The following is a 15,915-nucleotide window of genomic DNA, read 5'->3' on the forward strand; positions in this document are numbered from 1 at the left end:
TTTCATGTGATAAATGTACATACATTGAGTCACTTGTGAAAGAAGTACAAGAACTAAGAGAAGAAGTGGTAAGACTAAGAAACATCTGGGACAACCAGAAATTTGACCCAGAGACACAGGTCAAAACATTGAGGACTTCCAGCAAAGGGGAGAAGATCTTGGGCAGACAGAGCACAGCTGGAAGCAGGACACCAAGTCCCACAAGATCAGTCCTCCAACTCCACCTTCTATTCAGCTAAAGTATCGGTTCACAGCCATGGAGGTAGAAGAGCTAGAAACATCTCAAAAACAGGAGGTAACAATGACCAAAAATGCCATCACAGCCGGACAGTTGGCCCAAAGAAAGCAAAAGGTAGTGGTGGTTGGAGTTTCACTTCTCAGGGGTACCGAAGCGCCCACTTGCCGGCCAGATATGTTGTCCAGAGAGGTGTGCTGTTTGCCTGGTGCCAAGATTCACGTTATTGTGGAAAGATTGCCTAGACATCAAGCCTACGGACCACGCTCCTTTGCTACTCATCCATGTTGGCACAAATGATACAGCTAAGTTTCCTACTGAACGTATCATACGAGACTTCATGGCTTTGGGTCAGAGGGTAGCGCAGGCGGTGTTCTCATCGATCCTCCCTGTCGAAGGTAAAGGTCGAATGAGAGAAGCTCGCATCTTGGTGATAAATGCTTGGCTGCGTGGTTGGTGCCGACGAGAATGCTTTGGTTTCATAGACCATGGGATGATTTTTCCAAGAGGTACTGAGCGGTGATGGTGTCCGTCTGTCAAGGAAGGGAAGGAGTGTCTTCAGCAACAGGCTGGCTAAAGTACTAAAGAGGGCTTTAAACTAAAATTGATGAGGATGGGTATAAAAGGCCACGAAGCCATAATTAACCGCAAGGAAGGTAGGACATCTAATACTTCTATAGAAGTGAATAAAAAGAGTAAAATCTGGACAGCCTTGTATACCAATGCCCGTAGTATGGGAAACAAACTTCTAGATCTTGAGGCTACAATGATGAAAGCGGACTTGGATTTAGTGGCGGTCATGGAGACGTGGTTCATGGAGAACCATGACTGGGATGTTGCTATACCTGGTTATAATCTATTCAGGAAGGACAGAGTAGGAAAAAAGGGTGGAGGTGTGGCATTATATGCTAAGAATGATATCCAAGTGACAGAACTGTAGGACATGTTGGGTATGGAAGAAGCACTGTGGGTTAAACTGGAAAGAAGGAAAGGAAAATGTATCTATATTGGAATGATATACAGACCTTCCTCACAGTCGGAGGAAATGGACAGGGACTTAATTGAAGACATCCGCAAGACAGCTAGGAAAGAGGAAGTACTACTGATAGGTGACTTCAATATGCCGGATGTTGATTGGGGTGTCCCGGCTGCGGGGTCGTCTAAAAGCAAAGAGATCTTAGATTCCCTACAAGAAGAACTGTTCCAGCAGTGGGAAACGGAACCGATGTGGGATGGAGCTGTTCTGGACCTGGTGCTTACGAATGGAGAGTACGTTTCTGACATCAAGGTGGCAGACCATTTGGCATCTAGTGATCATCGTATGGTATGGCTCAATATTAAAACAGGAGAGGGCTCATTCGAGATTGAAGGTCCTAGATTTCAAAGGAACTAACTTTGCTGAGATGGGGGAATTTCTTAAGGAACAGTTAGCGGGATGGTAACAGCTGAAGAATGTAGAACAGCAATGGACAAGACTGAAAGGAGCTATATTAAAGGCAACTAACCTTTATGTTAGAAAATTACGTAAAAGTAAGAGGAAAAGAATGCCTCTCTGGTACTTAAATGTAGTAGCTGAAAAAATAAGGAAAAGGAGGCTAAAATGACTGAGAAAGATGAAGACAGGAGAGAATACCTAAATGAGCGAAGAGAAGCTGGAAAAGCTATCAGGAAAACGAAGCGGCAAATGGAGGAAAAGATAGCTAATACAGTAAAATTGGGGGACAAGACCTTTTTCAGATATGTAAGTGACAAGAGGAAGTGCCATAATAGCATTGTGAGGCTCAAAGCTGAGGGAGAGAAATATGTGGAAGATAAGGATAAAGCTGAACTGCTTAATGATTATTTTAGCGCTGTGTTCACGAATGAAAGACCGAGGGTAGGGCTGCAGAAAACAAAGGCTAAAGGGAATGGATGTATGGTAGACCAAGAACCGTTTACGGAGGACTGTGTTCGTGAGGAGCTTGCCAAACAAAGTAGACAGAGTGATGGGGCCTGATGGGATACACCTGAGGGTGCTTAAGGAACTCGGAGAAGTTCTGTCGGCTCCGCTAATAGACCTCTTCAATGCTTCCTTAGAAACTGGAGTGGTCCCAGTGGACTGGAGAAGGGCGGATGTGATTCCTTTGCACAAGAGTGGAAGTAAGGAGGCGGTTGGGAATTACAGACCTGTCAGTCTGACCTCGGTGGTGAGCTAATGGAAACGCTTCTAAAGAGGAGGATGTGACATTTCTTGAACTACATGGAATATGGGACCCGAGGCAGCATGGCTTCACTAGTGGCAGGTTGTGTCAGATGAATCTGACTGCCTTCTTCGACTGGCTGACCAAACAGTTGGATGTGGGAGGGGTGCTTGATGTGGTATACTTGGATTTCAGCAAACCCTTTGACACGGTTCCGCACAGGCGACTGATAAATTGAGTGCCCTCGGTGTGGGGCCTAGAGTGATTGGGCAAAAAATTGGTTGAATGGTAGGAGACAGTGGGTGGTGGTAAATGGAGCTTGCTCTGAAGAAAAGGATGTCGTCAGTGGAGTACCGAAGGGAACGGTCCTAGGGCCGGCTCTTTTTAACGTCTTCGTCAGCGATATTGCGGAAGGGCTGTCTGGTAAGGTTTTTCTCTTTGCGGATGATACTAAACTCTGCAACAAGGTGGACACCCTGGAGGGTGTGAATGACATGAGGAAGGACCTAGCGAAGCTAGAGGAATGGACCGATATTTGGCAACTAAGGTTTAATCCCCAAAAAATGCAGGGTCATGCACTTGGGTCGCAAAAATCCGAGGGAACGGTACAATATAGGGGATGTGGTGCTTCAGTGTGGAAAGGAAGAGCGGGACTTGGAGGTGATTGTGTCTGACGACCTTAAAGCTTTCAAACAGGTAGAAAAAGCGATGGCCAAAGCCAGAAAGATACTTGGGTGCATAAAGAGAGGCATGACCAGCAGGAAAAAGGAGGTGATAGTGTTGTTGTATAAGTCTCTGGTGAGGCCTCATTTGGAGTACTGCATGCAGTTCTGGAGACTGCACCTACGGAAAGATATAAACAGGATGGAGTCGGTCCAGAGGGTGGCTATGAAATTAGTAAGCGGTCTTGAATGTAAAAATTATAGGGACAGGCTTATGAACCTCAACATGTATACACTGGGAGAGAGGACACATGATAGAAAAGTTTAAATATCTCAAGGGCATTTATGTACAGGAAGAGAGCCTTTTTCAATTGAAGGAGAGCTCTGGAATGAGGGGGCATATGACAAAGTTAAGAGGGAATAGGCTTAGGAGTAACCTAAGGAAGTATTATTTCACAGAAAGGGTGGTGGAGGCGTGGAATGGCCTCCCGGTGGAGGTGGTGGAGTCGAGGACTGTTCCAGAATTTAAAAAGGCATGGGATAAGCATGTGGGATCGCTTAGGAACAGGAAGAATTATGGGTTACAGAGGATGGGCAGACTGGATGGGTCATATGGCCTTTATCTGCTGTCATGTTTCTATGAAAGAAAGCAAGGTATTCAGGTCCCAAGGGACTGGATGCTTTTAGACTGTTGTTTTAACATGAAGAAGGCCTCTCATGAATTTGGATACGAGACACCTGAAACCCAGAGCTTAATCTAGCAGGATGCAATAGGCTGATAAGCTACTGAGATGCACCCCGACAGAGGATGCCTAGAGTCTCAGCTTTTACAAATATGGGAGTATGCTATTTGATTGATTGTGAAAAGGATCTTGGCCTCATGTTGAATACCACAGACAAAAAACCTCTTCCATTTGAAGTTGACTTTGTAGTGCAAGGTATCCTTGATGCCAACAAAATATCCTGGAGGTTGCAGGAGGCAACTGGATACTGCTCAATTTCCATGCTATCAGAGCCAATACTTGAGGTTGAAATGCAAGAAGATTCCTCTCTCTTCCATTAAAACTAGAAAAATCTGGGGCCTGAATGGAGTGAGAATCAAAAAGGGGAAACTAGTTCTTTTAAGGCCAGTAGGGTGCCATGTTAATCACTGTATCTGACCTCCTTTGAAATCTGTGTAGCATTTTTGCCATCAGGAGAATGAGTGGATATGGATAGAGGAGGGACCAGGTCTATTCTATGGTTAGGGTACCATGTGCAAGACAATTTGGACACAAGAATCTTAAATAGTAAAGAGGTAGTTTTGCATTTTCACTACTGGAAAACAAGCCTGAGAGGTTTCCCCAGCAATGGAATATGCACTGTAGAATTTGACAGCCTAAAGTCCACTAATGAGGCAGAAGCAATCTGTTGAGTCTGTTTGATGGGTGGTTTTGACTTCCTAGGATATAAGTAACTTGAATAGTTATGTGACTAGGGCTCATGAAATCTCATATTCGTGCAGCCCCTCAATATAGTGAAAGGGATCCTTTATCACCATGTTTGTTGAAATAATACTGCAACCTATGTCTGAATCAGCACTGACAAACCACACAGAAAATGGGCGAATGATCAATCAAAGAGAATAAAATATAGCTTTTAATTCCAGATGTCTGCTACAGAGGAGTCCTTCACCTCTGACTGGATGCCTTGCCTATATTGAGGACCGAGGAGGGCACCCCAATCTATATGATGGAAACATAATTGATGGTCCTGTGGTGTAAAGGGGAATCCCTTAAACAGGTTGGCTTCTGAGGTCCACTACTGTAATATGACTTTTAGTGAGGACAATAGGTAAATCAGGACAGGGCCTTTTGATTCCACTGAAACACAATGAGCCCTTCACATTATGAAAGCATAATAGGACTACACGTAGTGTAAAAGCCATAGGGCAGAGCATTTCTAAGTAGGTTCTGGCTGTGACCCAAGTGCAGTAGTGAACTTTTTGAACAGACTGACAAGTCTTTATAGTCTGACAAGCAAAAGAAATGCTTTCGCCTGTTATGTCCACAAATGCTACTTATAAAGGAAGCATTCTTTGTAAGCTGGAGAGTTGACATGTTAACTTGAAGGACTGAAGTAGGTTTTGCAGACTGTTTCTGGGATGGTGCTGCCATATGTCAATTATCAATGTATGGAAAAACCAGGAGATCTTGCTTGTATAAGTGGGCTGCTATGATTACAAAACATTTGGTAAACATCTTGGAAAGTCTGAAAGAGAGAATTTTGTATTGATAATGATTGCTTTACGAGGTGAAGTCAATGAATACAATTGGGATAAATTGGTATTTGAGTGTAGGCATCCTTGGCATCATGCAAGCAGGTGAGAATGGACAGGCCTAATGCAGCAAAAAAAATGGACTACTGCGGGACACACTACAGCATCATGTAATAGTTTTAATGTGTTCACGCTAACAGTGTGCTAAATAATTTTGGGGAAATTGTTTGAGGACATGCCAGGGGCGGAGAGTGGGAATTCCTGTGATAACTGGATAGCACATGGATAACGCAGGTACTGGTAAGTGGTAATTTTTTTAAAATTGCCATGCTCTAATGGCTACATTATCGCATAGCCATTAATGGAAAAAATAAAAAAATTGGGGTTTTTACAGCCGTGGTAAAAATGGCCTTAGTGCGTGGGAAAGATCCGCATAGAGGTGTGTTAAGGCCTATTTTTATTGCAGCTTAGTAAAAGGATCCCTCAATTAACTATCTTGAGACTACACACAAGAATGAGCACAAAGATGAATCATAGTACTAACATCATGCTTGATGACAACTTGAAATAGGTATTAAACGTAGGATCCAATATTCAAAGGATTTATGCTCCTAAAGTTACTAAAGCTCAGTGCACAACTTTTATTTCACTAAACTCCTAAATTTTAGGAGCATAAAAATTAGGTAGCAACATGGACGTATTTTGGACAAGGAAAAAAAGTTAGGAGCTTAGCACTGAGTTTCAGCACTAGGCTCATAAATTAAGCTCATACATCTAGACAAGTGTGTGGCAGGCCTAAATTTATAAGCATATCTTTGAAGCTCCTAAATTAAGATTTATTTTCATCTGAAAACTTATGCTCTTAAATCTTGCTGAAAATAAGGCAAACATTTAGTAGCTCAGCTTTTTTTCAATATCAGGCCCAAAATGAATAAAAGCATTGCATATAACATCAACAACCATAAGTGACATGTGTACAAATCTACAAAGTTGCCAAAAATAAAATAAAATAATCACCTTAACCCCCTCCAAGATTGGAGCTTTGTCAATCAAGATTTCTGTATGCTTTTCCAAGTCCACTTTTGGCAGTTCTTCATTAACCACACTAACTGGACTCTTCTTTACATTAACGTTGGCCGCTTCTACATCCACAGCTGGTTCCACTTCTTTCTGCATTTTGAACAGCAAAATATCATTATAAGTAACTCAGTACTAAAATTCTAAAAAAACTATTCTGATTTTCTAAAACTACCAAACAAGAAATAGAAATGTCTTTTGCAAGAGAAGAGTTATTGTATAAATATAGAAAAGTAGAACATAATGCAGAAAGAGACCATGAGGCCTGTTTAATAAAGCACAGTAGCATTCATCACCTAAAATTAGATGTGGTAACACTTACTACACAGCTAATTAATGCACTAACTGCTTACTGTGGCAGGATATGTAAAAGTAGACAGAATGCTGCTGTGAGAACAATTGTGGGTTTATCTAGATTTTCACATGTGACACCTGCTCTTAAGCAACTACACTGGCTTCCAGGGGCACAAGAGATTCACTTTAAGGTGCTGACAATTGTTCACCAGGAGTTGTTTGCTTCTGCCCCATCTTACCTGAAGGAAGCACTACAGGTGTGCCATCCCAGGCATATGTTAAGATCAGAATCAGGCTGCTGGCATCAATATTTAAAAAGGACATAGAGCAGCTTTTAAACTAGAAACTGGGAAAAGACCAATAATCACTCAAAACGCATGGTCCGGAACAAGGTATCTTCAAAAGATATCACCAGAGACTTCTGGTTGAAGCACAGAACAGTAAGGCAGCAGGAGATTGCTGCTCCCGAGGTTCCCAAATAAATCTGCATTAGTTAGCATATTCACCCCCAGATTTGCTACTCAGCTGTCTACTGATAGCAAAAATAACACTCCCTGTTAATCTGAAATATATCTAACTAGTAAAAAAAGGCCCGTTTCTGGTTCTAATGAAACGGGCGCTAGCAAGCTTTTCCACTGAGTGTGTATGTTTGAGAGAGTGTCTCTGAGAGTGACTGTGTGAGAGAGAGAGAGAGTGAATGTGCAAGAGTGTGTGTGTGACAGAGTGAGGGTGGTTGCGACTGTGTCTGTGAGAGTGGGTGTATGTGAGAGTGAGTGTGTATGTGAGACAGTGAGTGTCCTCCCCTCTCCCCCCTCACATGTCTCAGGACCCACTCCCCTTTGGTTTGAGGATTCCCTTCCCCCCCTCTGTGTTCTTGGGACCCCCCTTCCTCCCTCTCTGGTCTTAGGGAACCTCCTTTCCCCCTCTCTGGTCCTAGGGACCCCTCTCCCCTCCCCTCTCCATAGTTTACCTTTAAAGTTGTAAGGTGCCCCCTTTCCGTCCTTTCCTCCCTCCCTCCCAGTTTCAGGGTTTGTCTGATTCCCCTTTCTTTTGTAGCAGCAGCAGCTCCTATGTTTATTTGTTTTTTTTTTGTGTGTACTGGAATGACGGTTGCGTATTGGAGTGGAAACTGAGATTAACCAAAGGGCTTCCTTGCTTAGTGTGGTGTTGTGTGGCTCTCTTCCACTCTTGTGGGTTATACTCCTGAGGCATGTCATAGGTTTGTTTGGTGGCAGCGCTGGAGTGTGACCCAGTGCTCTTTCCCTCCCCCCTGTTGCGAGTCGCCAGTGGACCCTGTCTGTGACCCCCGGCCTGAGCCCTCATCTGTCGGCGCCCTCCCTCTTTTTCCTGTTCGTGAGTCGTTCCGTTTTTGCGGATGGGTGGGGGGGGGGGGGGGGGGTTTGTCTCTGAGGGGTCTCCTTCTGGAGGTCCGTTTCTCTTGTTGCACCCTGGATTCGTTTAGGCATTGCTGCGCCCACGACGTCATCACGTTTGACACGTGGGCGGGGCAGGTATTCATGGTTGAAAATAAAACGCACCCTCGTTCAGATGCCCTACTGTTGTCGCTGTGCGTCGGGGTGGGGGTGGAGGCCCTGCGTAGGTCGCTGTTTCTCGCTGTGCGTCGGTGGGGGGAGCGTCAGAGGGCAGTGGAACTGGCGATTGGCTGAGTGTCATAGCCCCGCCCTCCACGTCATCACGTTGTGACGCGAGGGCGGGGCAGACACTCATAGGATCTTGCAACTACAAATTTACATTTAGAATGTTGGGGTTGTGAATTATGTGTGGATGGGGCGTGGCTGAGGGCGGGTCTATGAGTGAGAGTGAGAGTGAGTGGTGCTGACAGCCTAGAAGACTGCAGGGCTTCAGTGTTTCCCTGCCACACAGTGAGGTTCAGAACGTTGGAGATGAGAATTATTTATATAGATAAGCGGATGGCCTTCAAAATAACAAAAAGGAGAAGACGACACAAGCCACTGAATTAAAGATGGCGGACAGAGATGTGCCACCTTCTCCAACACCAAGCTCAGAGTGGACAACAGAAATTACCAAGGAGGTGCGGGCTGCAATGGCGCACACTGTTGGCAGACAACTGCAGCTAATTTTAGACAAACTGGATGGAATAGAACAGCAGTTTACGACAATTTCCTTGACACAGAAAGCAGCCCATTTCGGGTGGAGCATGTCCACCATTTAGGACCCAAGAGGGACTTAGCAGGCCACCCACAGGTGGTGATCTTCCACGTGCTCAATTACTGCCATTAAATGGAAATACTACAAGCTATCCATAATGGAAAGGCATTGGAGCATCAGAATAAACATATTTTGTGATTCCAGGATTACTCCAACAAAGTTTTGTTGGAAAACAGGGCATTAGCACCTCTTTGTTACCACTTGTTTAAAATGAAGGTACGATTTAGTTTACTCTATCCAGCAAAGCTTAAAATAGTTGACAATGGACATGTACAAAAATTGGATACAGTTCAAGAGGCAACCAAGTAAGTGGAGGACCTGGAGGCCTCAAGGCAAAGGGAGAATGTTTAAGGTACTCAGACAGCCGCCAAAGTGCAGTGCTAAATAAATTGCCTACACAATAGAAGAAGGTGTAAGGATAGGGGAGTCTCAGTAACTTTTAATCGGGTGAGATTGGGAGGAGAACAAAAGATAGTGAGGATAACAACAGATAGAGCTGTAAACTGCTAAATGGGGCAGTAGACATTATCCCACACTTTTGAAGTTAAGGTACATGGAGAGGTGGAATAAGAATAGACCATGTAGTATGGAGAGGGATATTTCTTTTAAAAGTAGGAGGGGAGGGAGGTGAGAGGAAGGGGGGGGGAATAGTGTTGGACAAGGTAAAACTCCTTGAACATAGGAGAGACTTGTGCATTACCAGTTATGTATTCAATCTCATGGAAGTGTTTGCTATGTGGACTCCTCAATAAAAACGGTTGAAATATACTAAGGACAATATTACACAGAACAGCACACGAGATATTATTATTGGAATTTAATGTTTGCGTTTATTGCTCACTGTTACATACTTTTTCTGTAATTGTACGACGATTATGTTCAAAGGTATTAGACATAGGGGGGAAAGGGGAGAAAACTGTAATAAAAATTTGATGATAGCAGCTTAGACTTAATGTACATAGGATTGACCTGTTTACTACCATTTATGTATTCAATCTTATGGATATGTTTATTGTGTGAAATCATCAATAAAAACTGTTAAAACATAAGGTACTCAGACAGCAGGAGCGGTGGAGCGGTCCATTACCCACATTTTGGTTCACAGTGGACAAGAAAAAGACACCTGGAACTAATCTGGGTCCATGTATAACAGGCTTCTAGAAAAAGAGAATGCATTTCGCATTTAACTAGCACAAGAGATGTTATAGTAACTATTGTGCAGAGGACCACATGTAGAAGCATAAGTATAAAATGTAAAACCATCTGACATAAGTGGCTTTAAGTTTTATGCCTTACACATAGAGTGTATTTATATTATAACTAGTAAAAAAGGCCCGTTTCCAAAACAAATGAAACGGGTGCTAGCATGTGTTGTTTTTTTTTTTTGTTTTCTTTTTCTGTTTGATATTAAGGGATATATTTTTTTTTAAAAAGGAAAAGAGTTTTTTTTTTAAGTTGTAAAGTCTGTATGAGTGTTTGTGGTTTTGAGGGGGGGGGTTGTGGGGGTCTATGGGTGTATGCTATTTTTTGGGGGGGGGAGGGGTGTTTGTGGGGTAGGGTAGCGTTGTTCTGTATGAGTGTTTGTGGTTTTGAGGGGGGTTGTGGGTGTCTGTGGGTGGGTGTGCCATTTTGTAGGGGGGTGTTTGTGGGGTAGGGTTGTTCTGTATGAGTGTTTGTGTTTTAGGGGGGGGGGATTATGGGAGTCTGTGGGTGTTTGTAAGAGAGAGATGTAGGTTTTTACTGTTTCAGTTTTTGTATTAAGGGGGTTGGGGGAGGGAGTGTGTGTGTATGAGTGTGAAAGCAAGATGTTGTCTGTCCATGGCAGTGTGTGGCATTTTGGGTGGTGGGCAGTTTGGTTGTATGTATGTGTGTTAGTGAGTGATGCTGATTGTCCATATTAGATGTGGGGGGGTTTTGTGGCTGGTAGGGGGTGATTCTCTGCGTGTGAGTGTGATACAGTAATCTTAATTCAGCAGGGCACTCTGATGTGGTATTTGTAGGCACTTGTATTTTTGTTGAAACCAGAGGGATCCGTTGCAGGCAGGCAGGCAGGCAGTAGGAGTAGATATGGGTTTTTTTCGAGTGTGGAATGTGGGTGGTGTTCTGTAGGGGGGGACGGGGCTGAGGGCGCATGTGTCTGGAGGTCTCCTTGTAGGCACTGATTTCAGCTGGGCACTCAGGTGGGCTGTGATCCGTTTTTTTTAGGGGGGGTTGGGCGCCGGAGGTTTCCGTTTGGGTGGGTTTTTTTTTTTTGGGGGGGGGGGGTGGTTTGGTTTTAGTGTGGAATGTGGGTGGCGTTCTGTAGGGGGGGCGGAGCTGAGGGCGCATGTGCTTGGAAGCCTCTGTTGTAGGCACTGAACGCCGGCTTGGAGACTCACCGCATGAACAGCTTGTTTAGTGGCGTTCTTCGTCCGTGCTTTCCTCGCGGTTGGTTCCTCGTGCTGGTAGCTACCCCCTCCTCAGGAAGGGGCGGGACTCGTGTGTGTTTGTTTGCTTTTTTCCTGAACGCCGCTGCATTTTCTTCGCTGTCCCACTCCTGCTCCTCTGCAGCACCGGTCCCATTCAAAGGCTTGGTGGTTTCTAAGTCCATGTGAGTGTTTGGGAGGTGGAACCGTACTTTGTGTGCATCACCTGAGGCACAGCCAATCAGCAGCGCGTGGGCGGGGCAAACACTGATGTTCAAAAAGTAGTCTCTGCCGCCTCACTTTAGAACGTTGGGAAAGTGAGGCTTCATTAGAATGTTGGAGATGCGTTTTATATAGAGAGATATTTCATATGGTGTCTACCAAAGGGTCACCAGAGGCTTTTCTACATCATGAAGGGGATGCTTCTATCAGAAGATGACTGCCTAATACGGAGGGACAGCATATGTGGACATACACTGAACTGAAACACACATGTTTTGGATTACAATTCTTTTACTTCGTTTGCCTGGAGGACACTGCAGCATTACAAGTGACTACACTGTGGAGTATGCCACGTGCCTTGGTTGTGCCTTCATAGTGCAATATCTCCTCCTTTGGAGGAGAGCCATGACATACAGTACGAGCACAAAGTGCAGTAAGAGAGGTGCTAGGATATAACATCAGTAGATCTCACAGACCCTCCTGCTGAAGAGGATGAGGTGATATGAGATGCTTTTCAGGCGCCTGCAGTGCACTTCTTCAAAACTAGATGGAGGATCTCTCCGCTTAATATATTGTTTTTATATTGCCTCTATGGATTGGGTATACATGACCGAGTTGAACATTTCCTTGTTATCATGGAATTTGGGATTCATTGTGGCCAGGGCCTGTTGTGCAACTATACTTTTTGGTTTTCATTCTAAGGAGTGAAATGCGAAGTTACTTACCTGTAGCAGGTATTCTCCGAGGACAGCAGGCTGATTGTTCTCACATATGGGTGACGTCCACGGCAGTTCCAGGTCCGGAAAATCTTCCTAGCAACAAAGGTTGCTAAAGCCTTTGAGCACGCGGGTCATGCGCAGCCATCTTCCCGCCCGTTGCACGAGAGTCCCGCTTCAGTCAACTTATGAAGCAAAACCAAAGAAAGGAGCAACTCCAAAGGGGAGGCGGGCGGGTGGGTGAGAACAATCAGCCTGCTGTCCTCGGAGAAAGTGAAGTTACTTACCTGTAGCAGGTATTCTCCGAGGACAGCAGGCTGATTGTTCTCACATATGGGGTGATGTCCACGGCAGCCCCAGGTACGGAAAATCTTCCTAGCAACAAAGCTTGCTAGAGCCTTCAAGCGCGTGCACCGCGCATGCACGGCCATCTTCCCGCCCATCGCGCAAGAGTCCCGCTTCAGTCAACTTATGAAGCAAAACCAAAGAAAGGAACAACTCCAAAGGGGAGGTGGGCGGGTTGGTGAGAACAATTAGCCTGCTGTCTTCGGAGAATACCTGCTACAGGTAAGTAATTTCGCTTTCTCCAAGGACAAGCAGGCTGCTTGTTCTCACATATGGGTATCCCTAGACCCCAGGCTCACTCAAAACAACAAACAGGGTCAATTGGGCCTCGTAACGGCGAGGACATAATAAAAACTGACCTATGAAGAAAACAACTAACTGAGAGTGCAGCCTGGAACAGAATAAAAATGGCCCTAAGGGGATGGAGTTGCATTCTAAACCCCAAACAGATTCTGCAGCACCGACTGCCCGAACCGACTGTCGCGCCGGCTATCCTGCTGAAGGCAGTAGTGAGATGTGAATGTGTGGACTGATGACCACGTCGCAGCCTTGCAAATCTCTTCAATAGTGGCTGACTTCAAGTGGGCCACTGACGCTGCCATGGCTCTAACACTATGAGCCGTGACATGACCCTCAAGAGTCAGCCCAGCTTGGGCATAAGTGAAGGAAATGCAATCTGCTACCCAACTGGAGATAGTACGTTTCCCGATGGCGACTCTCCTTCTGTTGGGATTAAAAGAAACAAACATTTGGGCAGACTGTCTGAAGGGGCTTGTCCTCTCCACGTAGAAGGCCAATGTTCTCTTGCAGTCCAAGGTGTGCAACTGACGTTCAGGAGGGTGGGTATGAGGACGGGGAAAAATGTTTGCAAGACAATTGACTGGTTCAGATGGAACTCCGACATCACCTTCAGCAAGAACTTAGGGTGAGTGCGGAGAACTACTCTGTTGTGATGAAATTTAGCATAAGGAGCATGGGTCAACAAGGCTTGCAGCTCACTGACTCTACGAGCTGAAGTAACAGCCACCAAGAAAATGAACTTCCAGGTCAAGTACTTCAGAAGACAGGAATTCAGTCGCTCAAAAGGAGCTTTCATCAGCTGGGCAAGAACGACGTTGAAATCCCATGACACTGTAGGAGGTTTGACAGGGGGCTTTGACAAAAGCAAACCTCTCATGAATCGAACAACTAAAGGCTGTCCAGAGATCGGCTTACCTTTCACACAATAATGAAAAGCACTAATAGCACTAAGACGAATTCTTACAGAGTTGGTCTTAAGACCAGACTCTGACAACTGCAGAAGGTATTCAAGCAGGGTCTGTGTAGGACAAGAGCGAGGATCAAGGGCCTTGCTGTCACTCCAGATGGCAAACCTCCTCCATTTGAAAGAGTAACACCTAATCTTTCCTGGAAGCAAGCAAGACCCGGGAGACACCCTCAGAAATTCCCAAAGAGGCGAAGTCTACGCTCTCAACATCCAGGCTGTGAGAGCCAGAGACTGGAGGTTGGGATGCAGAAGCACCCCTTCATTCTGAGGGTTGGAAAATACTCCAAATCTCCACGGTTCTTCGGAAGATAACTCCAGAAGAAGAGGGAACCAAATCTGACGCGGCCAGAAGGGAGCAATCAGAATCATGGTTCCGCGGTCTTGCCTGAGTTTCAGCAAAGTCTTCTCCACTAGAGGTATGGGAGGATACGCAGACAGAAGGACTGACCCCCAATGAAGGAGAAAGGCATCTGAGGCTAGTCTGTCGTGGGCCTGAAGTTTGGAACAAAACAGAGGGACCTTGTGATTGATCTGAGTGGCAAAAAGATCCACCGAGGGGGTGCCCCACACTCGGAAGATCTTACGCACAACTACCCTGTTGAGAGACCACGCGTGAGGTTGCATTATCCTGCTCAACCTGTCGGCCAGACTGTTGTTTACGCCTGCCAGATATGTGGCTTGGAGAAACATGCCATGACGGCAAGCCCAAAGCCACATCTGGATGGCTTCCCGACACAGGGGGCGAGATCCGGTGCCCCCCTGCTTGTTGACATAGTACATGGCAACCTGGTTGTCTGTCTAAATTTGGATAATTTGATTGGACAGCCGATCTCTGAAAGCCTTTAGAGCGTTCCAGATCGCTCGCAACTCCAGGAGAGTCATCTGAAGACCTGATTCCTGAAGGAACCAAACTCCCTGAGTGTGGAACCCATCTACATGAGCTCCCCACCCTAGGAGAGATGCATCCGTAGTCAGCACTTTTTGAGGCTGAGGAATTTGGAAGGGATGTCCCAAGACCAAATTGGAGCGAATTGTCCACCATATCAGGGAATTATGAAAAGCGGTGGGCAACTGGACTGCATCCTCTAGATCCCCAGCAGCTTGATACCACTGGGAAGCTAGGGTCCATTGAGCTGATCTCATGTGAAGATGAGCCATGGGAGTCACATGAACTGTGGAGGCCATATGGCCCAGAATTCTCAACATCTGCTGAGCTGTGATCTGCTGAGATGCTCTGGTCAAGGAAACCAGCGACAGAAGTCTGTCTGACCTCGCTTCTGGAAGGTAGGCATGAGCCGTCTGCGAGTCCAGCAGGGTTCCTATGAACTCTAGTCTCTGGACTGGAAGAAGGTGGGACTTTGGGTAATTTATGACAAACCCCAGTAGCTCCAGGAGTCGAATAGTCATTTGCATTGACTGTAGAGCTCCTGTCTCCGAGGTGTTCTTCACCAGCCAATCGTCGAGATAAGGGAACATATGCACTCCCAGCCTGCGTAGTGACGCTGCAACGACCGCCAGGCATTTGGTGAACACCCGGGGCGCAGAGGCAAGCACAAAGGGCAGTATACAATACTGAAAGAGCTGTATTCCCAGATGGAATCAAAGATACTACCTGTAAGCTGGCAGTATCGGGATGTGTGTATAAGCATCCTTTAAGTCCAGGGAGCATAGTTAGTCCTTTTTCTGAATCATGGGAAGAAGGGTGCCCAGGGAAACCATCCTGAACTTTTCATGAATCAGATATTTGTTCAGGGCCCTTAGGTCTAGGATGGGACGCATCCCCCCTGTTTTCTTTTGCACAAGGAAGTACCTGAAATAGAATCCCAGCCCTTCTTGCCCCGGTGGCACGGGCTCGACCGCATTGGTGCTGAGAAGAGCGGAGAGTTCCACTGCAAGTGTCTGCCTGTGCTGGAAGCTGAAAGACTGAGCTCCCGGTGCCCCCCTGCTTGTTGACGTAGTACATGGCAACCTGATTGTCTATCTGAATTTGGATAATTTGATTGTACAGCCGATCTCTGAAAGCCTTTAGAGTGTACCAGACCGCTCGCAACTCCAGGAGATTGAT

At 45.7% G+C, this 15,915-nt stretch overlaps 1 protein-coding gene across 1 annotated transcript in view; it reads right to left on the minus strand.

Moving 5' to 3' along the window:
* LETM1 (leucine zipper and EF-hand containing transmembrane protein 1) overlaps nt 1–15,915 on the minus strand; it is a 289,282-nt gene that overhangs the window by 70,700 nt on the left and 202,667 nt on the right. Inside the window, 1 exon segment of the mRNA XM_030191105.1 lies at nt 6,352–6,504. Within this exon segment, the coding sequence (XP_030046965.1) occupies nt 6,352–6,504 (153 nt within the window).

This window comes from Microcaecilia unicolor, chromosome 2 (genome assembly GCF_901765095.1).
Source record: "Microcaecilia unicolor chromosome 2, aMicUni1.1, whole genome shotgun sequence".
Taxonomy (NCBI): Eukaryota; Metazoa; Chordata; class Amphibia; order Gymnophiona; family Siphonopidae; genus Microcaecilia; species Microcaecilia unicolor.